The sequence below is a fragment of the Phalacrocorax aristotelis genome, chromosome 12 (genome assembly GCF_949628215.1).
Source record: "Phalacrocorax aristotelis chromosome 12, bGulAri2.1, whole genome shotgun sequence".
Taxonomy (NCBI): domain Eukaryota; kingdom Metazoa; phylum Chordata; class Aves; order Suliformes; family Phalacrocoracidae; genus Phalacrocorax; species Phalacrocorax aristotelis.
In genome coordinates, this window is record NC_134287.1 from 21815001 (window position 1) to 21842500 (window position 27500).

General features: G+C 46.5%; 1 protein-coding gene across 7 annotated transcripts in view; it reads left to right on the plus strand.

Annotated features, from left to right (window-relative positions):
• The window catches only part of MGMT (O-6-methylguanine-DNA methyltransferase), a 207456-nt gene that overhangs the window by 122305 nt on the left and 57651 nt on the right, over positions 1-27500 (plus strand). For all 7 annotated transcript variants that reach the window (XM_075107815.1, XM_075107812.1, XM_075107811.1 and 4 more), the window contains exon 4: positions 13808-13962. In XM_075107815.1, coding sequence (XP_074963916.1) covers positions 13808-13962 — 155 coding nt within the window. The remainder of the gene's footprint in view (positions 1-13807; positions 13963-27500) is intronic.

Genomic DNA, 27500 nt, shown 5'->3' on the forward strand with positions numbered 1-27500 from the left:
GAGTGTTTTCCTGCCTGGTTGTCTCCAGAAGCAGGCACTGCTGCCCTGCGAAAGCTGGCAAGAGGCGCAGGAGTGGCGTGGTGGGGATGCGCCGCAGCACCGAGGGGTCTGGGCTGAGCCGCGCAGCCCCCGCCTGGGGAGCTCCTGGAGCCTGCAGGGGGTGGGAACCGGGGGCGAAGCGCTGCATTATATCATCCTTGAACTTCAAGCTACGGTTTTCGAAGCCAGTGACAATATTTCTGATTAAAACAATTAAAGTTTTTATTCCGTTTGTTTATTGCGGTATTAGTAATCTGGAAAAGAGATTTGCGATAATAACGTACATTTTTTTTCCTACTGTTAAGGGCTTTATTATTCTGTCCTTGCCAGAAAGCACATTTTAAGAGCTTGGATTCAAAATTAAATATGACCTCAGTGTTTTAAAATACAATTACAATAACTATCCATTTAGTAGGTTTTTTCCTCTTACTTTTGACATATGGTCAATATACTTAATGCCAGTTATTAAAGACATTGGTTTATGCTATGCTAACTATTTAACATATTGCAGCTGCCGTAGTAAATAGAGACCGATGACAAGGGATGTTGAGGAAGCGTGTTACGTGAACTGCTTCTTAGGTTAAATTACCGTAGTGTCTGTACATAGGTAAAGAAAAAAAATCCTCCACACTTGATAAGAGAAATTTATATTATTTATATGGAACAGAACAAACCAATTTACAAGAAAGGCACTTAAGTGGGAAGCTTATTTATTAATGAGTGTAGCGCACAAGCTAATGGGGTTGTAACGCAGATGCACCTAACGCTCGGAGGACAGCCGTCCCCAGGCGCCGCTCACCGCTTCAAAAGGGAGGACAGAAAGCACGCTTGAGAAATGTTTCCGCGCAATTCGAAACAGAGTTGTGTAAAGTAGTTTTGTCTGTCTCATCCTCGCCAGGAGGACGCTCTGCGAGCGTCTCCATCTCTCCTGCCGCAGGCGTCAGTGGAGTTTCAGAAGAGGAACGTGCCGGTGCCAGGGCTGTAACTCACAGCTCCCGCTGGATCCCGCCGTGTCCTCCGCGGCGGGGTTCGGGTCGCGCAAGGTCTGCGTCCCGGGGCGGCGCCTCTGCACCGACCAGTCCCGAAGCTCCGGGGTCCCAGCAGCGAGGCTCCCCGGGCTGGGGTTCGCAGGAGGGTGGGGGAAGCAAGGGACACGCTGAGGCCAAGGTGGTCCGTGAAGGGGAGAGTTTGTTTAAATTACAGTTCCTATATGCAGTCTTTAACAAGCTTCTTTTGAGGCAGCAGTTTATAGACTCTTATTTCAGTTAATTATAAGAGCAGTTTTTTTGAAACAATTTTTATTGGTTTTATTGATGTGCCCTACCGGTTTTCCAATCCTGCGACTGGGTTCTGCTCGGTTACCTGGGAGAGGAAAAGCTTCCCTCCCTTTTCCTCCCCGGTTTGGCAGGCGCGGGGAGCGTCTGCCGGCGGGCCGCTGGGGAGGCGCGGGGGGCCGGCGGGCATGGGGACCCCCGCACCGCTCCCGAAGGCTCCCGCTGCCTTCAGAGGGCTTCCCGTGGTGCCCCTGCGGAGCCGCCCCGCGCGCGCCTCCGCCTCCCTCCGCTGCGCCCGTGGGAAAGCGACCGTCCCGCGCGGGCGTCGGGGTGTGATCGCACAAAACCTCCAACGAGGCGGTCCGTGGCGCTGTCGCGTGTTGCAAACCGTGAAGAGGAAGCGCTGACAAGTGTGGGTTGGAAGGAAGGAAAATAATCCGTAATTTTTGTTCTTCATGCTGTTGTAGGGTTCTGTTTCGGGTTTTGAAGCCTAACTGATAAGTAAAGCCAATTCTTCATCGGGTAATGCCATTTTAGGAAAGATCCTGCCAATGCATGTGGGAGACGATCTCAAAACCCCGAAGAAAAGCTTTGGGGGAAGAGAGAGAGCGCATACATTTATTAACTCTGCTGTTTTAACTGGCGTGTATTGGCAGTTTTTTCTGAGCGTCCTGTTCTCAGCCTATGTTGACGTGAAACTCTGGACGATGGACGCCTGCTAGGAACCCAGATCTTGACGAGTTAGTAGGACGGTTTCAGCTGATGCCAGCGTTTCTGTGGTTTCCGAGTGTTCGTACCTGGTTTAAAACAAAAATAAATGAGTACCATTTCTTTGCACTGATGTTAGAAGCTTCACGGTAACACGGGGAGGGTCAAACGGGCCTCAGGGGCTTCGTCTGGTGCCTTCGCTGCCATCCGTTCTCCCGTACAGCTGCTTCGGCGTGAGGGGCATCAGAAGGGCCTCCTTCGCGCGATGCGAATGCCTTCGTGATTCTTTCAAGCAGCAGAGGGGCAGCGCCCCTGCGGTTGTGGCAGGGGTGTGCCCGTCAGGTCATCCGCCGACCCCTGCCCTGGCGGGAGAGCCTGCCCGGCGGGCGGCGGGTGGGCCTGGGGTTGGTCCTATCGGGAGGCGCTCAGCGGGCAGAGACTGCCTTACACCCAGACTGGGGAGTTGGGTTGAAAAATGGCCTGATGAGTTGAATTCTTTAGAGGTTCCTGATTTATCTGGATCTTAATTCATTTTAATAGGATCGAGTATCTGCAGGTGCTGCTGATTATAATTCTTGGTGCTCACCTTCATCTGGAATTCATGCAGTAACGCACGTCAAGGTGGACATCCGAAGTCAGAGCCCAGTTCCAATAATTCAGCTTTAAGTTTTCCTCCTTCAATTTCCCCGTGCACCAGTGGAGATCAGAGACCCGGGTCTTGCAGTATAAGGGTTGTAATGTGTATTTTCACTGCCTTAGGTTGTTGGGATTTTTTTTTTTTTTAATCCATGCATAATTGGGATTATATCTATCTCAGAAATACAGAAAAAATATAAATTTTACTTCAGATACCGGGTAGCCACTGGGTTATTACTATGAGGCAAGCTTCTGAGTAGAGGTGGAAGGGTTTGTGTACGAGGTGGTGCTACGTGGCACTTGCGCAGAGCTGGGAAATGGTGGGGAGAGCTCTGGCGAGTACCCTAAAACAGAGGAGCTGAGAGAGGAGCGAAGGGAGTCTGCCGTGCGGTTTAAGGGTCCCCTGCAGCCAGCCCTAACACAGTTAATTGCCTGCGATAAAACCGACCTCAGAGGTCTGATGGGAGAATTCTTTTATATAAGAAAAAAAATGTTTTGTAACAATTTCTTGTAAGTGCTAAAATTAACTGACTTTCTTTTAACCTAATTATAGATAGAACTGATGCTATCACCTGTGCTTAATGTTGCCTGACATCTTGGGTGAGAGTGTGCTGCTGCTCCTTGTAACTTGGCTGAATTTTTGCTTTAAAGCATTTCTTTTGAAGCATCTGCTTAATTGTTGCTGGTTGAGGGTCTCTTGGGCGTTTGTTCTCCCCCATTCTCAATCTAGAACAGGCTGGTCCTCCCCAGCAAGAAGATACATAGAAATGAGGGTTTTTTTCTTTTTTTAGAAAAATCTTCTAGTCATTCTGCTGCCAAACCCACTGATTTGAAACAGAAATATTTATGAAGAGGCCACTCTGGTGATAGGAATATCTTTGTTCTCCAAATGTGGCCCAGCTGTTGGCCTTTGAAAAGTTCCCTTCCTTGAGGACGAATGGGTCTCGCTGGGGAGGGAGGTCTCTGGGGCAGAGCACAAAGGCGATACAACGTCACGATGCTGACCAGCACCAGAGCTAACCAGAGTTTCCTTAACCTGCCTGAATGACTTCTGGTAGCACAAAATGAGGAGGAAACGTGCTGGATGAAATCTGGAGAGAGCAAGAATTAGTCTGGAAAATGCGTGGTTGGGTGATGGGAAGAAAGCGGTGCTTGAACTGGTGACCAGCACAGAGGTGGACCATGAAATGCGCTGTAGAGCAGCAAGGTCAGACAACGGGTAGGACTGAGAGGATCCAAACAAGGTGGGTTAAGGAGGATGAGTGGTGGCCAGGGTAGAAAAAGGGCAGAATGTTGGAACTGGGCAATGTAAGGAGAGGGAGGAAGGTTGGCAGCGAGTGGGCAGCGAAGCAGGGCTTGGGGCATTGGGACACACAGCGGAAGATTGAGGTGGATGAAGAACCGTAATTCCTTAGCGGTTGTACTTGCACCTTACTGTTGTTTTAACAGAGATCGTTGTCCGTAATGAGACACGCTTCTCTGAAAACACAACAAATGCGTTCAGGAAAAATAAGCCACGACCACACACACAGAGCATTGTTTTCCTTGACCGTGTTTCTCGTGTTCCGAGGGAAGTCCGCCGCTGGCTCACTGCTGTGTTTCCTCCGTGGTCGCCCAGTACCATATCCCAGGGCAAGATCTTGTTTGAAATCTGTGTCTCTCTATATAGGATTCCAATCAAAACTTTAATGGCACAGGGCAGTGAGTAGCATTTAATGACCTTCAGTGCTATCACTTGAGTCTTTTGGGCATTGACATTGATTTTCCTTATCTTGGCATGTGAAGACAGGAGTCTCACTCCCTTCTTTAAAGCGTTTGCTGGTATGCACTCGTAGCACCGGGTAAGCAGGCAGCGGCTCTGCAGGCAGCGCAGCTGGCAGCAGCGATGGGCTGCCTGTACCGCTCGCTTAGGCAACCGCGGTTTGGTGCCCGAATTTATCATTAACCGCAAGAGTCGGAAAAAAAAGGAGGCCGTTTGGAAACCTATGCATTTTACTCAAGGGGTGCATCTGTTTATTTGGCATTTGACACCCCGATTTTTGTGCAGTTGCTTCTTTGTCAGGGTAAAAGGGAGGTACCGTTGTCACGCAGAATTTCTGACCAGTCAGGTGCATAAGGGTTTACATCCTCAATAACGGATAAAAACAGAGCAGAGAAAATATCGTGAAGGCTGTGTGACGACGAGTAAGTCTGACTCCGTTCTGAGTTCTTGCACTCTTCCATAAACGCGTGGGTTTCTTCTTAATAGGTCTTAAACGGAACGGCAGTGGGGTCGTTCGACACGAATCGGGGTGTTATTTCTGTTTATTGCAGCTCTCATCCTTTTTTTTAATCTCTTTCTGCTGTCACACAGACACTTCATTTGTAAGAAGCTAAATTAAACTATGTAAGGATGTGCTTCTCCGTGAATTCTAAACCTAAAACGCTGCTTTGTTCATTGATTCAGCTGTGGGGGAAAAAATGCAACACAGACATACGGCTATTTGAACTCTTTATTTGCCACATTTACAATATTAATAACACTGTTTCTAGAAGTTGTCACATCAAGTAAAAGATCTTCATTCCAGACTGTCTTTTGGGGCCAAATTGAGACTGGATGCATGCATTTAATAAATTGTAGTCTCAAGTAGTCATTTTTGTAAATAATTAGCTTCGGTGAAAGAATAAGTTAGCATATTGTATGCATCTAATGTTGCAAATGTACATACAGCAAACTTTCCTATTAATCAACAGTCAAGCACTGTAAGTTGGGTCTCATACATAATGAATTGTTCTTAAACCTCATGGGTTTCATTGATAGAAAAATAAGAGAAAACACGAGTGTAGTAAGCTTTTGAATAAAATTTAACGAGATTGCTCTGCATCCTGTAATCGTTTTGGAATCATTAGAGACCAGATAATTCATCTGCAGTTTTGGGGTGGCTTTAGCCTTCATCTATCAAAGAAAGACTATTTAAATGACATTTAGGTGTTGATAAAATACATTTTTATTTAATTTCACAATGAAGGCTTCAGTAAAAATGTCAGCTAGCTCTACATTTATTATGTAAAGAATAATGCTGCATGACTGAGTCTTGTTTTAATGTTAATTTTTGTGTTCTAATCATTACTGATTCTTCCATTTGAAAAGTAACACGCCAGCTAGTTCTCTGAGAAAAAACTGATTTGGTAAGACAAGCACAGCCCTCTATAGGTATAAGAGACAGCCAGCCTTTGTTTTTCAGAGAGAGCAACTTATGCAGGTCCGACTTCTGTTGACTTCACACACACGAGCGTTGCGTGGAGAGTTGTCTTCAGTTGTTGGCTGATAAAATAAGACCATGCCGTTAAAAAAAACACAAACCGGTACATAACCTTTTAAATCATTTTTGCGCCTCGTACCTGTTTCGTGGAGTTCCCGTTCAGATCTTAGCGAATCAGCCCTGAATTCTCCTGCAAATGTAAAAATTCACTCTGATTTAGGAGCTCTTCACAATCAACGATACTAATGACCCTAGGCCGCGGGGATGCTTGATCCCCTGATGTGCCCCAGCTACCAGTGCCTAGGGAATAGTTTAATCATGGATGCTCGCTGCCAGGAGACGTCGCGAGCCGATGGTAGCTTTGGTCGGTGCAGGAGCCTGACCGGGAGGCGACATCCCGGGTACCAGGCACCAGCAGGAAGGGCACGTGCTCACGTGCACGGGCTCGTCTGCTCCTCGGGCCGCAGCGTGGCATCTCGTGGGGAAAATGACCCAAAGACCCTTTCTTCTCGCTGGTCTCAAATCACTTAGAGACTCTCTGCTCCTGTCTGATGCTCTGAGGACAGCTTCGTTGCTCAGGTGACTCACAGAAGGATTACGACTCCATCCTAAACTCACTGCAAAGGTGATGACAGAATTCTACTGGAATTGGACAATATCCCTAAAAAGCGTTTTCCTTTCCACCCATGGGCAGATTCCTTCTGTAGGATCCTTTTCCATAAGCCTGACATCAAAACCCCGCTTTTTTTTTTTTTTTTAATTTATTTTCCTTTTTTAACCCTGACGTGGGGGTAAAAGCCACTGAGAAGTCCACCCACATTCCCCCTCTTGTTTGACGTTAAGTAGGTCTGCCGTCTCCAAGAGAGCCATGTCTAAATTGCTGTCAGATCGCATCACGCGCTCCGGCCGCCGAGCAGGGCTGCCGGGTCACGTCAGAGCCCATTCGTTATAGTTGAAGTCTGCTGCAGCAACGGGCCTCTGGTCTTTCTCCCTTAACAAGAGGATTAGCATGACAGCCACATGGAACTCTTTACGGACAGTCACCAAACACTTGCTTGGGTTGGGCTTCAATTACCCGCTAGGACGGTCGCCGAGGTTGGGTCTCCCTGATGTGCGGTGCAACCTCGGGTCCAGGAGCCTGGGTCCCTCTGATGGGATCCCTGTCTGGGAGGGTTTCTCAAAGCTTCCCCCGCCAACCCCTTCATGTTTGTTTGTTTTGTATTCTTTTAGGGGAATTCTGAGGGGAGGAAAAAAGGACCTTTTTATACAAGATACTTGCAGGGGTGTTTTCTTGCTGTTTTGCTTCCGTCCCCCTTTCCTCCATTAGTGCAGTCCTATCAGAGCCTTTTTCATCCTTACTGGACATAGGGTAATTCTGATAATTTTTGGACCTGTTTAAGGCACAGACTTGTAAGAAAAAAGAAGCAGCATCAAATTACAGAGGAGAAAAAGCACGGACGTGTCCCACTAACAGTAATTCTTCCTACTTGCCCCAGCCTGGAGGTGCTCTTCAAACCGGAGACGCCGAGCGTTGTGCCACCCTATAAACGTGCTTGCGGATTTCCAGGGACAAGCTGCAATGGTTTCTATTACAGGTTTAATTAAAAGTTGGTGTCTGTGACTGCCAGGTAGTTCTGTCTCTTTTTCCTGGTTGTAAATCGTGAAGCCGTAGGTGCTGGGGAGCCTCGGGAGCAGCGCGGGGAAGGCGAAGTCGGGGCTCTTTCGGAGATGGGCCGTTGCCTTCTGCTCTTTCTTCCCTGCCCGCATCCCAGCCCATCACACATCTGCAGGCGTTGGGTGTCCTGCTTGGTTTTCCTCCTCTTTCTTCGTCTGTCCACATTAGGCTTGATGACGTGGAATTTTAATGTTGATTTTGATGAAGGCAGGCTAAGAAAAGGGTTTGGTGAGATTCTGTGCCATCTGCATCGTGAAGAGTACGGCCGATGATTGCTTTTGCAGCATTCTGGTCATAACAGGATCCAAAAGCCTCTTAATTAAGACCAATTTATTTATATTTTAACATACAATTGGTTGTTAGCAAACAAAAGTGCTTATGGTTTTTGTTCAGGGAACACAGTGAAAAAAATTATGGATGCCCTTAAAAAACATAGAATGGGATGTGGTTAAGTGTCCAAATACGTTCATTTTTACATACCTGAAGGTAATAGGACATTGCAAACCCAGCGATCTTCAGAGCCATGCGTACCGTGGCGTCAACACGCAGTTCAGCTGGTAACAGCCTGGCAGAGACTCTAATTTCCATGAGAAGAGATTGGGAAGTTCTATGTAAAACCATACATTCCCTATCTGGTTTTTTTTTCTAGTTAGTTTGTAGTTTAGGTCTTTATCCCTGCTGTTACCTGAGTGGAACTGTTGTAGCAGCGTAACTAGCCGAGCCTACCCACACGTGCGAGCGGCCCTTGGCTGCGGTCTAGGAGGAGTTGCGACTGGGGTTTCTTGTGCTGGTTGGGGAGCTTTTATGTGTGTCTTAACCGAATTGAAATAAATGGGACTTTTCATTCGCTCAGCACCTGTGGAAGTCTGTGCACCTCTTCTAAGGCACCCACAGAGGGAGGGGTCGTTACCGGGATAGAACGGCGAGGCGTGTGGAAGCGAGCATTGGATGTTAAGTTCAACCAATCGACTAAATTTCATCTATACAAACAAATATATAAATCTGTTATGGGAGCCGACACAACAATCTCATAACGTTTACCCTAATGAAGCTGCTAGCTCTTAGCTTTGCCCTGAGGAAGTCGCCAGCAGAGCCGTCGTGATACATTCCCTTTATTTTAAATCACACAACTCAAGGCCCGCCTTGCAGTGTTACTGTCAAGGTTTATTAAGGACTGACCGAGGCAGAAAGTGGCTCGGAAATAAAATAAATAATTAAAATCGTACCAATTTGGAACATGGCTACTCCTGAGGCTTCTCACAGCATTTCTCTGGTTTTCACAATGGTTAAGCTCTTTAGAGGAGGAGACCGCGGCCAACCTCCTGCTTGCATGTTTACTTTGGAAGCACGTTAGAAACTTCCAGTTCTTGGCAAGTGGTTTGGAAGGAGCCCGTTAAACTGAAACAGGTGGTGTTTCTGCTTTTCTGCCCCCTCTGCTAAAACCATCTTTTCATTTCATCCCGTGCAGACGTAAGAAGTCACAGAAGAGGCGCGGCTGGGTTGGAGCCTCGGGAAGACACCTCTTGGCCGCGGGGAAGCAAGAGCCCCGTGGCTTCCTTAGTTTGTTCCGTCGTAAAAAAGAGCTGTAATGGAAATGCGTATGTAGGATTGCAGTTAAGGATGGTGTGGAATAGCTGTTGTAAGCTGGAGCAGTAGGTCTGCACCTGGGCTGTGGTGGATTCCCATGCTGGGACTGACCTTAAGGCTCTCTTGGACTTCACCACTGCCAAGAGCTGAACGCACGGGCTGGAGATCTGCAGCAGCAGTTGTTCCCTGGCCTGAAAAAAGGTCTCTTTCTGAGAGACATCCAACTTAAAAAAAAATATATATATATTTTTAGATGTCTGCTTTTTATAGCTTAAAACAAGCATGTTTTTTCTGTTTGAGGAGTATGTAGTTTTAATTAAGCATCGCATTGCAAAGCCGTGTAGCTGAGTCAGTCACTTGCAGCTGAATATCCATTTGACATCACCGCAAAGTTAAGACAGACATCTAACTTGTGCACACACGTTAGAGGCTGGCACATTAATGCAAACAAACAAGTTTCAGTTAAATAAAAAAAAAAAAAACACCTAAAACCCCTACAGTAATGACTACTTGTTGACCAAGTGGAAATACAAAAACCTCCACTTTGAATTTTTTGAGATGCCAGGCAGCACCCGACACGGTTCATTAATGGACACAAGTGCGACGACAGTCTCCGATGAAAGTGTAAGTGATTTAAATATGACTACTGCATTTTAAATAAATGCTTCTCATTATTCTAGCCACATGGCAAAAAAAAAAAAAAAAAAAGGTGTTGGTACTTTTTAAGGAAAGATAATTAAATTCTCCAGGGCAAAAATAAAGCAGTTGGAATTCTTGCACCTTCCGTTTACTTTCTTGTATTTTTAGATGAATATGCTTATTTTCTTTTCCTGTATAAAAGTAAAAATTACATCTTGTTGTATCACAGGTTTAAGACCTAAGCTTTCCATAGGAAAAGCACGGAACACACGGCCACTTGGCCGTCGCCTTGCGTGCTCCTGGCTGGCTCTGCGCCGCGGGTGGCTCTAGAGCCTGGAGCCAGCGCCTTCCCTGGGGATCCCCGAGGGCAGGGCATAAAAAAAAGAGGGTGCCCTTTTTCTTGGTCATTGCTAAAGATCAGGCAGAAGTACTTAATACGACTCTTAGATGCATATTTCTCTCTAATGGTATACAACTAACTTTTTTCCTGTCCATCTTGGCATCAGAGATGCTCAAAGATCAATGCATGGACTAGGGAGTGCAGAAACCTTCCAAGAAGCCTAACATTGAGCAGAGGAATTTCACACGAGGGGGGAAATATCCCGTGATGTAACTTACCTGCCCTCCTTTTCTTTTTATGAATGTTTTGAGGCTGCTTTTGCCTTGCTTTTTAAAAGGTACGTGTGGTTTAGTTGGACCAAGGCGTGGCTTTGAAGCCTGAGAAAATCCTTTAAAAGGCAGCTGGTGAATTTTTAAGCTGAATTTTTAATGATGAGGTAGTTTGTAGAGGGAGTGCTGCTATGCAACTTTGGAAGGAGAAAGGGGAGGTGGGAAGGGAGGGGAGGAAGGCCAGGAGAAGACACCCGTGCATAAGTTACAATCATTTTTTTTCTTTATTAATGCTGTCAAATTTCCAGGAATAGTTGTTAGCATTTCTAGCCAAGCAAAATGAATATGAAGATTATTTTTTCTAATTTTCTGCCAATTTGAAGCTCTCAGCATATACGTTGGCAAGTCGACTTTGTATCTTACAGGAAAGGAAGTCAATGCGTTCTTAGAAAGCGAGGCATTTTCGTCTTGCAAAGCTTTTGCTTTCTTGACCAAGGTGGAGGTGGCCGTGGAGGCGGCAGGCGTCGTGGAAGTGTCCGGTGTTGAAGCGGTGGGAGAATGGTCTCACCAAAAACATCTGGAGATGTTCAGCAGTGACAAGGCACTGTGCTTAAAAGCAGCAATTTAAAAAATCGAAAAGTTAAGACTTACATCCACACTGTCCTGCCAGGGAAGACCTGGTGGAAGTGAGGAATGTGTATGTGATGGCAGGGGGAGCGTTGGGATGGGATGGGCTAAGTTGGGATGGCTAAGCCTTGCAGGTTCCTGCAGCCCTCCCAGCTGCACAGACGGGCAAAGCAGCTGCCGTAATTCATGTCTTCTTGAAGGGATTGATGGACCTTTATTAAAGTTCCTTCTATAAATAAGGAGCTAATGGCCTGACGGTTACCTGGAGGCTTCAGGCAAAGCCCTGAGCAGCCCGTGCACCAGCCTCGGTAGCGCTGCGCCTCGCCGATGCTGGCGTGCTGCTTCCCACCTGGTTTGGGGGAGAACGACGGTATTTGGTGCCTTTGTGGAGCGGGAGGGAATGACGGTGCCTGTTGGGCTGGGGCGGTCGGAGGCAGGGCCGGTCGGAGGCAGGGCCGGGAGCCCGGCTGCTGGGGGTTGCTCACCTGCAGAGCAGCGAGGAGACAAACTCTTTCATTTTTATGATGATATCGCAGTCCAAATCATTTCCAGACTCCTGAGAATGTGAAACAAGATGATGTGAAAAACATAAGGTTACTGTAGTTTTGAGTGCTTTCTATGCTCTTCTGGATAAATGGAGCAGAAAAGTCTACCAACTTCTCTTTGAGATTTGAAAGGCATTATTATATTCTGTAGTTATTATATTGTCGTAGCTCTAACAATCCACAGTAAAACTGAGCCATATTCTGCCGAGTGCTGTACATGTGCAGAATAACGGATTATCCGTGGTGTCGAGAGCTTGGTTTGAGGTCCCTGTCGTAGGTATTCCTGCAAAAAATCTTATGCACTGGTTCTCGTAGCTTTTTTTTAGCAAAGAGATTATTAAATACCAAACCAACATAAAGTAGGCATCAGTTTTACGAAGTAAGTCGGTACAACTTCACGCACACAGACACACACAAAAAAAAATCAAAAGTACAAATTTGGTAAAGAAATGGAGAGACATAAAATTGCACTTAATTCCTAGCAAAGTGGATCCAAAGCTGATTCTTCAGGTTCGTTTTGCCTCTGCTCCAAGCCATCAACTCGTATTCTTGTGCGGCCGGAGCCTTTTAATTGTCCGCCTCTGTGTCCCTCTTCTTCTCCGCCACTTTCTAGTCAGTAATTATTTGGCCTTCGGTGGTTAGCAGTTAATCAGAAAACGAACTGGGGCTGGGGGAGGCGGCAGGGCCGTCTGATCACGCACCGGGCGGGCGAGGGCTTCGCGCCCGAGAGCCGCGCTGAGCCGGCTGCCGCCTGCGCGCCGTTGGTCCTGTCCCGAGGCAGAGCCGGGGCTGGTGTCCCTGAAACCGGCGCCCGGCCGCGTTCGCCCCCACGGGCTGTTGCGGGTCAAGCACGTGAAGGCATTTGGGGTTTTTGCAGGGGTGCCCTGTGGCAAAAGCAGAGCCGGCGTCCTTTGTGCCGTTACGGTACGTCACACGCTTCGTTTTCTCCGGCTTTCTGCCAGGAGGGAGCTAACAAAATATTTTGGCTGACTTGCAGCACGCTCGAGCGTACTGGGGAATTGGGGACGGTTTGCTTTTCCCCATACCTGGCTGGCAGAATTGCTCTGGTTTTCTCTTTTTTCCCGTTGTCTCAGGTTCTCATGTATTTTGGTATTTCTATTTTCCCTCCTTTCTCCTGCTCTGTGACACATCCAGCCCTGCACCAGAAGACTATGCTGTTGAGTTTTAGCAGTGCACTACTGAGGAGCTTCTTGTTCGGGGGTCTGGCTGTGTTTCCAGCTGCAATAATCAGAAAACCTTAGGATGGCTCATCAGTGGTGCTTAAGATTCTGGATACGAGAAGATTGCTGGCAGGGCTCGCTCCTTTGGCCGTGATGACGTCTCCTTATCGATCTGCCCGTCGTTTCTCTCGGGAGCTTTGCTGATGGGCTCTGTTGGTTTATCGGTACCCTGAAACCGGTCTCCGCAGTTTTGGGAGACACCCACCGCACCGCGATCTCATAAAGCACCAGGAGAGCACCACCGCCCCTTCGTGCCCAACCGACAGTGTATGGGTTGGGAAACGTGGCTGGTGATTTGCAAACCCAATGTCCACATTTTCACTGCTCTCAGGAAAAGAAGAAACGAGTAGCGAGGGAAGAAATGGTTTTTTTTTTTTGCAGGTGCTTTCTGTTTGCTTGCTTTGCTCTTCGGTACCCTGGAAGCACGAGCTGCCATTGAAAATCAAATGAATTCTCAATTGCTTCCTTCCAATTCAATAAGTGGAGGAAAGCAGAAACCTGCCACTGTCGCTGGAAGGAAACGGGGCAGAGGAAGGCGCAGGTTCGGCAGAAAGCTGCTTCTTTTCCTTCTTTCCCAGGGGAAGGGCCCTGGGGAGACAGCCCTGCTCCCCCGGGGGATTGTCGAGGAGGAGCCTCACCTCCGTCCACCCTGGAGGCACAAGGATGTGTCGTCTACCATGGACTTGGGTGGTTTCCTTGCCCCCCGGCACCTCACGCTTATGCTCTGCATTTTCCTCTCACCAATCTTTTATGAATGTTTTTACAGGTGTAAGCGAGCTCGTGTCGTCCTTGCATCTCTAGAGGTGACGAGGATGCAGTTTCGTTACTGCCGTTAGGAATCTTTTCACCTTTATCAGAGCAGAGGGTTGGAGTCTGACTCCAGATTGAGTGCTTTTGAGATGGCATACTTTGCTGCTAATGTGGGGAGTATAAATATTAATTGTCGTAACTTTTATCGTTACAATTTTACGCTTGTCTCTCGCAGCAGGGCTGCGGCCGCTTGCGAGGTGTGTGACGGCGCGGAGGAGATGACGGAGCCGCTGGAGCAGTGCACGGCCTGGCTGCACGCCTACTTCTGCGAGCCGGCGAGGATGGCGACCCTTCCCGTGCCAGCCTTCCACCACCCACTGCTCCAACGAGGTCTGTGCCAGGGTGCCGCAGGGCGCCCGTCCCCTCCCTGCCCCCATCACCCAGGGTGCCGCTGGCTCCCGTCTCCCCGATTCTTGGTCAACGGCAAGAAAAACGATGCGGTTCAGCTCCCGAGAGCTGCTGGCTGAAAGGCTTGAGGTTGAACGCATCTGGAGGGCGGAAAGCTTTTCAGTAAGGTCATCGTTCCCTTAAACTAGGTTTTTGCCAGCATCGGGGGGGCCGAGGCTTAGACGTGTCCGTGTCAACAGACACGGGCCATAGAAGCAGGCGCTGGTAGGTTGTGTCACGTAGCAATGGTTTTACTCTTCAAAGTTATTATATTGTTGGTCGAAAGATGATCGACACCTTTTTATATGGGCACATACATTTTTATTTCAAGGCACAAGGGCTGTACGTCAGTGCCTGTGTAAAACAGTGGCCGGTTTTACCTGCGGGAAGGACGGGCCGCTCCGGCAGGCACGCCTTTGCCAGTGGCATCTACAAGAACCCGGCTGTCTCTACTGCTAATTGCTGGTTTTATTCAAATTCCTACAAATAGTAGGTTTCTTCTTGCTGTTACACTTCCTTATTCTTAATTAGCTAATGGCAGCTGCAAGTAGAACAACAAAACGAAAATGCAGTTGTTGCTCGGAGCCTTCTGCAGATAATCAGGCTGTTGCTTCTGAAGGTGGGAGTCTTAAATATTCCTGAGCTTTGCACAGCACCTTCCTTTTAACGATGAACTTCTGTACTTATTCTTCCATGGTATGAAAATTCTCGGTGCGACACCTTTCATAGTCAAATTACAGGGTGGGTGCGGAGTGTTTTTTAAACTAAGTCATGTATTGCACTGCCTCCCTCTAATTTAAAAAAAAAATGTCATTTTTATCAACTACTAATAAATTTCATTGAGAAGTTTTAGTGAATCCATCCCATTAGCGTGTGGGAGAATAAGCACTAATGACCCCGTGACGTCGAAATCGCCAAAATGCTGCAGAAGTACGGCCTTCTAGGTGATTAGGCTGTCTTTGAGGACTCTTTTGTATCAGCTGGGATGAAATTAAGACCTGTGTTGTGACAACGTTAGGCTTGGGGTGAACGTGAATGGGCAAAGCTGGATGGGAAACAGTTACTGCTGCTGTTTCTTCTATTTCTGAATAACACCGGGGGAGTTCTGCTTCCTAGATTACCCACCAGAAGGTTATAAAACGTTTAAAGTAATGCTTTTACTTTTATTAATTTTCCTAAATTGGCTACTGAATTCTTTTTGGCTTGGCTAATGAAGTTTTTTTTTTCTCTAAGTGCTGCTGATGCTGTTTTAGGTGTTGTTTTGGGGTTTAGCCCTGAAGAGTCTCGCCTTGACTCATGGTCAGGGTTGGTGGGGGACTTTGGTCGCTCCCTGGGCAGCAGCCTTCCTGTGCAGGCAGCGCTGGACGGGACTAAAGATCGCTTAAGAGAGGGAAAATAAGCGTATTTGTTAATAGGAAGCCCCTCAAGGGAAAGCAGTCGTCACCCTCCAATTTTCTGGGGGGTGACAGGACAGCTCTTCAGCATCGTCCAAGTGCAAAGCCCGGCCGAGAGGGGTGAGGCGGGACGTGGCCGGTGGCCGTGAGTCGCTGCCGGGGCTCTCTGCAGCACCCGTGGCTTTGGGAAGGATGCGGCCGGTGGCCTCGCGGGCGCGCGCCGGGCAGCAGCGGTCCTAAGGGGGCCCGACCTTCGGTGTCACGGGTTCGGTGCGGGGTGCAGTGCGGTTTGCTCCTTACGACAGGTGAAGGTCCAGGTTTTATTAATTTAGTTCAGTTATTTGGTCTTGGGCTGACAGGAGGCGTGCGTGGTTTATGGTGGGGCGCGTGCGTAATGGAGACGCTAACGCAGAATCAGCGGGCACAAACCACAGTGGTGTGGTAGCATTTCAGTGCTTGTCCTCCCTGCTCCTAGTAACACTTCCATAACATAGAAAAAATGGATGTCGGAAGGAATGTGGAAATACATGTCAAAAATTTGAAGAAACTATTTGTAAAAGTTATTTAGTAGAAAGGTAAGGTTAAACAGCGTTATAATGGATTACACTGTACATTTCAATCTGTCTGTAAGTCAGAAATTCAGTAATGCTAAATAAGGACTTTGGTATTTATTTACTTTTTCACATTTACATTTGAAAGTGCCTACTCATTTCTCCAGGCACTTAAAAATGCAGAATAAACAGAGGCGAGAGCATGAGGATCCAAAGCCGGGAAGGCTTTTTCTCATCACGCTGATCTCCTTACGCGTCTCTCTTCATCAGCAGCTCCTCCAACAAATCAACAAAACCTTTGCCCTTCTTTTCTCCCCTTCCCTGTAAATAGGACCACTTATAGCGAGGTTCTTCGATATTATGTGACTCGAGTTCCAGCATCAAGTGCTTTTGCGGTAAGGACCGATTATTGGCAATTTTCTTTCTTCATCAGTGCTTATATCAAATTTTATTTTATTTTTTTTCTGTGCTGGCATCATCTGAGGACAGGAAGGGTTTTACTTACGTCAAACGCATTAAAGAGCTTCCTCATTCAACAAAAAAGTGTGAAGAGCTTTCGGGGTGAAGCACTTCTCCGTTCATGGTCAATTTTCTGCAGCTACTTTTGTGCCAGCTGTTAAGACATAGCTCCTTGTGGGGAGAAGCAGAGACAATCAACTCTGAGACAGCAAAAGCAGAGAGACTTGCAAATTCAGGAAGCAAAGGTGTCTTGCAGGTTGCAGAAAAGCCATCTCATGTCTTCAGTTTTTCTAAAGTGCCTTTAATTTTCCAAATTACTATGAAAAGGGGGAAACATGTTTAAAAGCACTCGAAACGCAGAACTAACCATTCCTCCTCATAACTCCTTGTTGGCAAAGTTTGAATCTGAAGCACAGCTTGAGGCAGAAGTCTGAAGCTGGTTTCCCAGCGCCTCCAGGAGCTGTCAGCTTACTGCCGGTCCAGTTTAGCCTATGCAGCCAATTCATCTTTTTTTTTTTTTTTAGTGTAATTGAAAAACTGGGATTTTCAACATGTTTTGTCATGGCCAGTGCTCAATGTGGAATTTCACTGAGCAAAGAACGAGTCGGTTTTTCCCACTTCTCTGCAGCATGACTTCAAGGTGTTGCACCTCAGAAAGATCACTGAACGTCTCTAGTGGGAAGAGAGTAGCTGCTCTGAATGTATCGTGGTCATTAACCCCCTTTATAAATGACGAAGAAAAATTGACCCTGTTATTGTTTTGAAGCCTAAGGTGCTTGATTTGTGGGTCTGTGAAATGGGAAAGGCGACGTAATATTGGGCCAGCCATGAATTTCCTGACTTCACTTTATTTGTGCTTCATAACCGTAGTGGTCGAGGTTGCAGAAAGCATTGCAGCGCTGGACGCTGCAGCGAGGAGCGGGTGTGTGTTTGCAGACCAGATGGCTCATTAGAGCAGCAAGAACAGAGGAAATTGGAGACACACAAGAGTTTTCCTTTGCCCTGTGATGAGCAGCAGCCCTGGGGCTCTGCTCTTTGCATGCCATGCCATGCCGTGCTGCCATCCTCACCGGATGGAGTCCTTTAGCTTTGCAAAACCACGCTTTTATCTTCTTGAGTCTGGAGTTCCTCGGTCGCGTCCCCGTACCAGAGGCGTAGACCCGAAGCAAAGCTGCGCCTGTCAGCTCAGTCCAGCTCAGTCACCCTGTTTCTCCAAATAAGCCGTGAATTACCGCGTCGGTGCGAGGGAGGAGGGCTCTGCAGGTCTGCGAGTGGCCTTGTGCATGTCCCCTTGCAGACCAAAGGCGGAGAAAAGCTGTGCAAAAAGGTGGAGGAGGAACAACCTGAGGATGGAGACCGGAGAGGTGAGCTTTGCAAGCCAGATTAGTAGCTGAGATTTCCCCTGCATAATGCATGTTATTCATCCAAGAAGGGATATTGATGAAACACCTCATACATAATGGGAGCAGAGAGTCTTCAAAGAAACGGGTCGTACTTCCATTCTCCCTTCAAGATGACTTTGCTCCGTACCCAGGCCTGTAATCAATAATTACCCTGTGATTTCCTGGGAGCCTTCTCGTTCAGAAACTCGAACCAAAGCAGCGCAGGCTGGCGAACCTGGCGTAGTCCCCGCCGAAGGGCGGCAGAGCGCACTGAGAAATACTGGTTAGGGGCTGCGGGAACGGGTCGCTTCTGGTGTCGCCGCCGGGGAGTCGGACTCGTCCTGCGTTCCCGTGCTGCGCGCTCGCCCGTCCTTCCTGCCGGGGAGGGATCTCTCCCCTTAGAAAGCCCTATGGAGAAAATCCTTCCGTTAATTGCATCTTGATTACTCCGTCGCCTTCCGGCCGGTGGCACACGGTATCACCTCTTTGCTTTACTGGTTTTGCCCATTCTAAATAATTTTAAAAAAAAAATCTGCAGCAAATTAAGAAAGAAAAGTAGATTTTTGTGCATTCTGGCGGGAACTCAGCGAAGGCCAAAGTATTTTTTTCCCTTTTTGTGGTTGGAATGCTCAAATCACAGTATTTCTGAAGATTGTGGGGCTCTTAATCTGTGTACTTCTGCGACGGCAAATTCAGCTTACGTTTAAAAGAAGTGTTTTTAATGGCTGTGCTCCATCCCTAATTGCAGTGTGCAGTTTGTCCTAAGAGTAAATTTTTCTCACGTACGATTTAGCCAAAGACTTTTTCAATATCTAAAGCTTATTTAAATAAGAACAACACTTACAGTATTAAGATGAATACAGATCTATTTTCCCGTGCTTTAAATTACAGATTTTAAAAATAAATCGTAAAATTCGTTGACTTCGTTGAGATACCGCCTAGTAAAGCTGGAAAGTTTGAAGCTTCAGGCACCTGTTTATGGAGAATAGGATAGCAACTCTGTGCTCACACGCAGCGGGAAAGAAATGGCTCCTAAAAACGTCATTCTTTAAAAGATAAGAATGAGTAAAATACTTTCCAGGAGCCCCAGAAGCAGAGAGGGAAGGTCCGAGGCTCAAAGCGGAGAAGGTATGAAAAAACCTGATCAAAAGAGTGGGAGAAGGCAGAGGACGCTCAGGGGTGTCGGATGCCCTGGCTGGTCCTGGGGTCTCCGCGCGGCTTCGTTCGAGATAACGAATAAATACGCAGCGTTAGGTTGGGGTGATTTGGCGCCTTGAGGAGAGCGGGAGGAAAATGGGAGTTAAGGGCGAGGGCAGGTGAGAAATGGAGGGGCCGAACCTGACCTGTGAACGATTTCATTGAGCTGTAGATGATTTCAGTAGCAGGAACAATGACCGTAAGCACGTGAGGTACGTCTTAAACTTAAAGAGTTCTCTGCTCGCTCCGAGAACAGTTTGCATACATACTAAAGTGATTGAAGTCTTCACAATTTCACTGTCTTTATTACCTTGTAATTCTTAAATAGATGCCCTATGGATATGCGAGAGACATCTATAGAGAGAAGCCCGTGTCTGGGGCCTACGTGGTTTTATTTTTCTCCAGCCCTGTGTCTGACTTGTAACTTTATTTGCCCTTTTAAAAGAAATTCTACTTACTCTGAAATGGCTTCTCTGACGTGATCTAACGTACATAAATCCATGCCCAATATCTGAAGACACGCTAGGTGGCTGGAGCTTGCTAGGGCGGTCTGCAGCCAAACAGGGCGCTAAAGCAGGACGAGTGGGTTTGGGTTTGTCTGGAAATCGTCTAAGTACTTATTTTCCTATTGTGGGTACGGACGCGTTCAGGGGCAACGGATTTAGTCAGTCCCGCGGTAATCTTTTTTCTTGAGGTCATCAGGTTGAGATTATAAATATCAGATGTTACATCAAGGACCAGGTCCTGTGATTTTCTTCCTTTGTTTTAGATACGAGCGTAGATATATATAAAAATATAGATGATATGTATTTGTTTATATTTATAAAAATATATTTATATGTTCATTTATATTTTAACATAATCTATTTTAATATAATTTTACATTTTAATATAACAGGCTTTAAACTATTTTAATATATTCAATTTTAATATAGTATATCTCAATTTTTTCATATAACATATTAATTTATTTACACAAATATATAAAGATATATCGTGAATGGGTTTGGAGTGGCAGGTGCGGTGCAGCTGACAGCCCACCTCACCCCAGCACAGTGAGAATGGCACGGTGGCCAAGCCCCAGCCCAGGCGACGCCACTTCATCGGCCCCCGTACCCGGAGCGTAGCCCTCCTCAGTAGGAGAAGCGGCAAACGCAGCCTACAGAAGGACCTCCGGGAGCCAGCCTGTCCCAGTATCATCTCTCCACGTTTACTTTATTTCCTGCAAAAACGGAAAATTCATTGAAGTTTAACAGGGATGGTATAAATCCACCAGCATTTCCAGGTTCTCTCTCTATTTTGCAGACCGGAGTTGTGCCACTGGGTAACCCGCTGAGCAGGAGGCAAGGCTTGCCCTTTCCTAGACAAATGCAAAATGCCATTCTTACTATTTATTTATGTTGCAATTTGTGAAATTCTCTTAATTTTGTTGCAAAGATTCAACTCACTAAAGATGATGTTTCCAGCTTTCCCTTTTTCGTTCCCGCAGCTTCATCAGACATGCAAATACATTTCTGTTTAGGCTTTTAGAAAACGTTTTTTTAAAGTAATATGAAATAATCTGCTCAAAAACGCTAGTACTTCACATATCTGGACGTGGCATATTCAAGTGCAGAGAGATGACAAGCTTTCATATTTCTGCCTGCCAATACAAAATTCAAATTCCGGAGACTGGTGCCTTCTTTTATTACTACTTCATGTGAGAATAGTTTTGATAAGCAGAAAGTCACTGTTTTGCTAGACATTTAATGGATTTTTACAATCCAATACTTCCCTACAACTTTCTTCAAACAGAAATCGATCCTCTCCAACGTTCAAAAATGAAAACAAACCCAAAAATGAGCCCGGTTACTTTTAGGTCTTAAATTCTTCCCGCTCAGTTGGCCCGTTGCTTTGTATCAACTATCGGTATCAAAAGGAAGAAAAGCAAAAACAACAAAAAAAAAAAACCAGACCAAACAAAAAAAATCAAGGGGAAATATTTACAAAATTCCTGACCCAGTTTGTTTGAAGTCAGAGCAAAACTCCGTCGTTCCCAGTGGAAGCTCCTGTGAGCTGCAGTGGGTGTTAAGGCGCACTCTTCCTTTGCGCTCGCTGTTCGTAGACTAAGTTGCCGAATAGAAGCGATTTCTGGCGCCCGGGGCCCCGTTGGGTGCAGGTGCCCTTTTGCCGCTGTCCCTGGCGCTCCGCCGGGATCCAGGCAGGACCCTTCGGGCGCGCTGAGTCCGGAGCCGGCGGAGGAACCGTACCTTCTCGTGGCCCCCGGGGGCTTCGGTGGAGCCCGGCAGAGTAAGCACGGCCTGCGGCGTGACCTTCGCAAGAGCCTGAGCCTGGGGACAGCCGTGCGTCTGTCCTGCCGCGGGGAAGGTAGTGGAAGGGAACGTTATTCAAAGATAAAAAATGCATTGTATTTTCAGTAGGATTATCCTTTCTTGTCAGTGTTCTTGGCACTGATTACAGGTAGGCCACAGGCAGAATAAAGGGGAGTTATCTAAATAGTTTATTTCTTAGCTAAGAGTGGATTGAGGATCCACAGCCGACGTTCACCTGTACGGTGTCGCCGTATGACGGCAACAATTTACTTGGTCTCAGAGAATCTGAGGATGCTGGAGCAAGTCTTGGCTGCAGACGTGTGTGGATATTGACATTATTCCAAAACCAGGCTTCTTTTTGGAAGGGAAAGGTTTGTGTTTGGTCTCTCGTGCTGTTTTGCGTGAATTACAGAATAGCAAATGGCAAATTAGGGGTGCGTTTTGTATGAATTACAAAATAGGGGTGGAGGAAGGTGGGAGCGCGGGTATCTGCTCATCCTCTGCTGCTCCACTTACTTGCTTTGAGCGAGGTAAGGCAGTCCTGGCTGCTGGCGGACGGTCCGCTCCCTTTGCCAAGAAGCTCCCAGGATGTCACCCAGCAGAAAGCCCTGACGGTGTTCGGGGTTCACATGCGCGTCTTCGCATGTAACTGCAGCTGGACCGAGGTCAGGACAGTTTCTGCAGCTGCAGAGGCCTCGTGCATGGGATGCTTCTTTGTAAAGTCAGTATGTACAAAACCGGATCCCTTCTCCCTCCATTAAATAAAAGGACTAAGTTGACCCTGATATAAGACACATTTTCGCTAACCTGGTAACTTCTGACATTGCTGCTTGTATATGAGCTTTAGATAAAGAGGTAAGAACCGAAAGTGGAGAAAAACAAACACCAATGTGGGAAAAAGACTTTGTGTATCCGGAGTCATGCGGTCGTCGTCTTCTCCCGAAGCCCCAGACCTCAGCAACCTGCTAGCATTGCAGACCCGTGAGGAATAAGTTTAATTTAATTCATTTTTCCTTTGATTAGTTTGCTTGCTCGCCACACATGCAGCCCCATGTAGCCTTTGCACCCCTGCTTAATAAAAGCCTATATAATCAAGATAAAAGGAAAGGATTTTATAAATATAGCCCCCCACACCTATTTTATTAATGAACTTCCAGCGAAGTTTACTTAATTCCCCTTATCGATGGCGAATGTCATCAATACTCATACGCATTTAACCCGTTCGGTACGTCGAAGGCAACGTGCCTAATGTGACTGTTGCTATGGCGAGCGCCTTGTTGCTAAATACCATTGTTAATTATTTTTTTTAGAAAACAAAAATACAGCGGCATTTACCGCAGCCTGTGCGTTCAGGGCACGTAGATCAATTCATCTGCGGGGAAGCCGTTCGCTGATACAGATACTTTGCTGCCGCTTGACCTAAGGACGCCCCTTTCTGACCCATTTCTGAGACATTTTGCTTATGGAGGGTGTGAACGCGAGCGCTGACCAGTACCTTCTGGGAAAAACAAGGACTTGCTTAACTGCAAAAACATACTTGTCACTGGAAATTTGCATCCCGCTCTCTTCTCAGAATAAAATATGCAAGGACCAACACAAATGGCATACTCTTTTTTCCCTTTTCTTTCTTTCTTTCCTTCTTTTTTTCCCCGTGAATTGGGCCTTTGATGTTCAAGAGGAGCCCGTATTAAAGGACATCCCTAGAAGGCTGCAGAAATTGTTCCTATTTATGACAAATGTAAAATAGTACAAATCTAGCTGAATGTGATGGTGTCATTAGTTTGTGAATCGCATCCTTGAAAATAACTGTGGAGGAGCCAAATCGGTTTAAAAGAAGATAACAAAATGGTTTAAGCTACTTAGGTTGAATGCCAATTATATTTTAATATTCAACTGAGCATATTTTACTAAGAAAAAAGGCAGCGTCGACGCATGCATAACTCATTGGCAGCGTCGACCAGCTGTGCCACTCTTCTCTTCGAATCACTTTGTGCATTTTAGTAGCATGGTAATTTAGTAGAGAACTACCTGAGTGATGGCATTTTCAATGAGCAGGTAATCTACAGAGAATTTTTATATGGTTATGAGTTCTGTGCTTCAGCCTGGCAACACAAAAATACATCAAGACCAATTACGGTATCAACTTTCAGCGTGATACCCTTGCCACGCAAGTGCATGTATTTCTGCCCCAGGCATTTCAAATTGCATCTAATTTGAAATCTTTGGGGTTTTAATTAAATTTCAGAATATATGGAATTCTTCATTAGTACCTGCTCTGAATAGCAGATTATACTTCTCTCAGTCTCTCGTTAAAGAAGTAGGCTGTGGTAAATAGCATGTTCAAGAACTGATCATTTGTGGTGCCTGGATATTGGGAACAGAAATAGTGAAATGCAAAATAATATCAAAAAGATTATTAGTCCAGTGAGGGACTCTTGATTTGTATTTTAATGGAATTTTACATTTCTCTTAATGATTTGCAAATTGTCCTCTGATTATAAGATGCATTAAGCTTTTCATTTTAATGGAGAGACACAGCCATTAGCAGAAATTTTTTTTCTGTCTTCTTTTTAGAGTGCTTCCCTGCAGCAGATAAATATTGAAACCATTAACACTTTTTGATGTACTTTATAGCGCTGCAGCTTGGACCAACACATGAATGAACGTGGCCTTTTATATTTTAGCACTTTGCTTGAAGCTCGTGGTTGTCGTTACACGGGTGAACAATGACCGAAGCTCTATGTTTTGAGGCAAGCAATAAAATTATGTGTATTTCCTTATAATTAACGGTCCAAACGTTTCGGTGAACATCATTCATATTTAATGCAAAGAGAAAAAGTAAAGCCAACAGAAGTCGAGATCTGAAATTCCCGGTGAGGCTGCTCTGACCTTAACTCGGACCATCCTCGAAGGGAGGAGGATCGCGCTGTCTCTCCGAGCAGGGTTTGTTAAGGATTCGCGCACAACTTCTCGGCGGGGAAGTACACAAACGCGTTCTTTGTTGCAGACGCGAGAATGTGTGTACGCTCCTCGTTTGTCGATCTGAAAGTCAAATTTCCTCCTTGCTTTCAGCTTAGTGTGAACCCTTAACGCTGTATAAACACGTTTGTGCCTGTGCTGGTTTCATCGGGTTTGGCAGAAGGGCTTGGGATGGGGAACAGCCTCTCTTTTTGCGGCACGTTGTGAAGCTTGAGTAGTATTTTCCTGATGCTGCAGATTTATGTAAAATAATGGGGCTGTTAGATCAGGTAAACATGTATTTATTTACCGTACTAACTTATTAAATCCCTGTAATATTCTTTGGGTCCTTTGGAAAAGGGAATCGTTCTTGAAGAGGTGCAGGGCAGGGGTGGCTTTAGCAGCTGTGCTCGTTTCCCCAGCCGCACCGGCCAACCTGCCCAACCTGCACGAGCTTCCTCCGAACAAGGGGGCTACTTCAGGGCTGCCTTTTAATTTAGCAAACTCTAGTCTCTGAAAACCCATCAGGGGTCACTGATAGGACTCCTCCTCTCTTTGCTTCCAGGATGTCTGTTCAAATAACTTGAATCTCGGGAATTCCGGTTGCAGTTCATTTAGCAGCGCGCGGCGTACGATGGCCCCGGTATCAGACAGGAGCCCAAGTGACTTCATGAAGCGGCACTTTATGCCTTCACCGTTGTTTTGCCGACTGCTTAAATGCATGCTTCTTAAGGAAAGAAAGGAAAAAAAAACCACTCTAACTTTGAGGTCGAAGCCAGAAGATTCTAGGAATTAATTGCTGCTGCTTTCATATGTGCCTTGAAAAGCTGGCGCGTCGTTTGTGAATTAGTGTTTGCAGTGTGCTATGTGAGTGTTTAGCCTCACGCATTAGATATTTATAATTCAATAATGAATACAAACTAAAAGGAAAATCGGTACTTTGATACTGACTTAATTTGTATGTACTAAGCAAATAGTTACATTTTATTACAGTTAAGCAATTTAATGAATATTATTTTTAACTTCCACATTTACAAAGAAACTTACTTTGTTCACATAGAGCACATCTGCACTGCATGTTTCGCATATTAATTTTCTAGGGCAGGTTATCTTTGGTAACATGATCTTCACAAAACAACTGAGGGTGCCGATTTCTTGATCCAGAGTCATTTGGGAGAGGGTGTTTGGGGCCGCGTTGGAAAACAAAACTGTAAAAACACCTCATCGATGTAATTCTAAGTGGAATTACAGAGGAAAAGCGATTACGCCTGAAGCAGTGAAAACTCTAGGAGAGGTGATGGTGCATCCCAGCCCCCCTCCCCGTGTGATGCCCAGGTCCTCTGCCGCCAGCCTGCCCGGGGGAGAACAACCAGAATACCTGTGCTGACGTAACCCAGCGACCAACCATCGTGAAGGTGTTGTTGGGTGACAGTTTTGAAGAGAGATAAAGATTATTTCTCCAAAATAACCTGGCTCGGTGTTGCCCTGGTTCATGGGCAGATATAGAATTGGTTTGTGAATATCCTCGCTAGGGCAGGCGAGTGGGTCTGCCTGGGCTGTGTTGCACTACAGAATCCCAGAATCCCAGGTTGGAAGAGACCTCAGGGATCATCCAGTCCGACCTTTCTGGGAAGAGCCCAGCCTAGACAAGACGGCCCAGCACCCTGTCCAGCCGACTCCTGAAGGTGCCCAACGTGGCCGAGGCAACCCCTTCCCTGGGGAGATCATTCCAACGGTGACTGCCCTCACTGTGAAAAATGTCCCTCTGGTGTCCGATCGGAATGTCCCCAAGAGCAACTTGTGTCCATTCCCCCTTGTCCTCTCCATGGGACTCCATGTAAAAAGGGAGTCTTCACCTTCTTTGTAGCTACTGGTACATGGTGATGAGATCCCCTCTGAGCCTCCTTTTCTCAAGGCTGAACAAACCCAGCTCTCCCAGCTTATCCTCGTACGTGGCATAGAAGCCTAACTCGGGAAACGTGTCTATGCTTGTGAGACGATACAACAAATTCCAGTTTGTAGAATCAGTTTTACACAAGGTGAGCTCACAATTCCTGGATTTAACCCCGTTTACTTCACGGAAGCGCCTTGGAGCCCTGAGACGACAACCATCTTGTAGGGCACGTGCATGCTTTCAGAGCCCGCAGTTTCGCACTTACTTCGTGGTGGTTCTAGGCTGTGTGTGTAGGAACGGAGGGCCGAAGGGATTCGAGCTCCTTGTTTGGGTTTGTCACTTTATTTCTCCAAAGCTGCCCAATTTGTAGGTCGTCGGCAACTCCCAGGTTTAGTTTTAAACCTGATGATCCTGAGCCAAGGCCTCGAACCAAGGGTCGTGATGAGTGTGAGATTTTGGTGTTAGTAAACCCAGTTTATCGGTATAAATTGGAAACTGTGCTTTATCAACACGGGTGAGTGGTTGAATCCTTTCTTTTCACCTTGTTTTTTGAGTTCATTAATACCGGGATGACACTTCCAGCATATCCGTAAATCTTCTGAAGTTTTCTGCAGAACCTCCCTGCCCGTTCAAGTCTAACTGTAACCAGATGGTCCTGCCTACCCTTCCAAAATCCCAGTGTAATTAGGAAACTATATCTTCTCTGATTTATTTAGGAACTGTGGGCAGGTATGTGCGTCTCATTAACAGGACGAGCCAGGGGAAGAGCTGGGTCATCGCAGCACCTGGGGGGCTGCGTTTTCGTTGAGTTCCAACAATGCAGACTGAAGTAAATTGGATTTAATTTTTGGTTTTCCTCCGGAGAAGGAGGGGAGCAACCTTCACAGGCCTGGCATCAGCCGGGGCACTTTCAGCAGGCAATACCAAGAACTCCAAGAAATGGGAAAAAAAAGAAGGTTGAGGTGGGACCAGAAGTTCCGCTTCAGTGTGTGCCTGCAGTAATTTCTCAGTTTTCAGTCGGGCGATGGCCAGTTGCGGTCTCTCGTCACACGTGGCCCTTCGGCAGAGGCTGGTATCGCCGTGTGAGAGCAGAGTTTGGATCCCAGGCTCGGTCTGCAGCTGATAAGGAGGGTTTAGAAGACACCCAGGCAAAGTTCTTGGCGAGTACCAGCTCTCTGACAAAGTGAAATAGAGGCAAGTCTCTCATTTATTTCTATCTTGAGTGGAAAAATACAAATTTAATTTTCTGGCCCAGTCACTTAGAAATTGCAGCAGAACTGGTGCGTGGTGTCTCTGGAAGGACTATTCTGTGTCCTTTGCAGAAGTGGTATGGC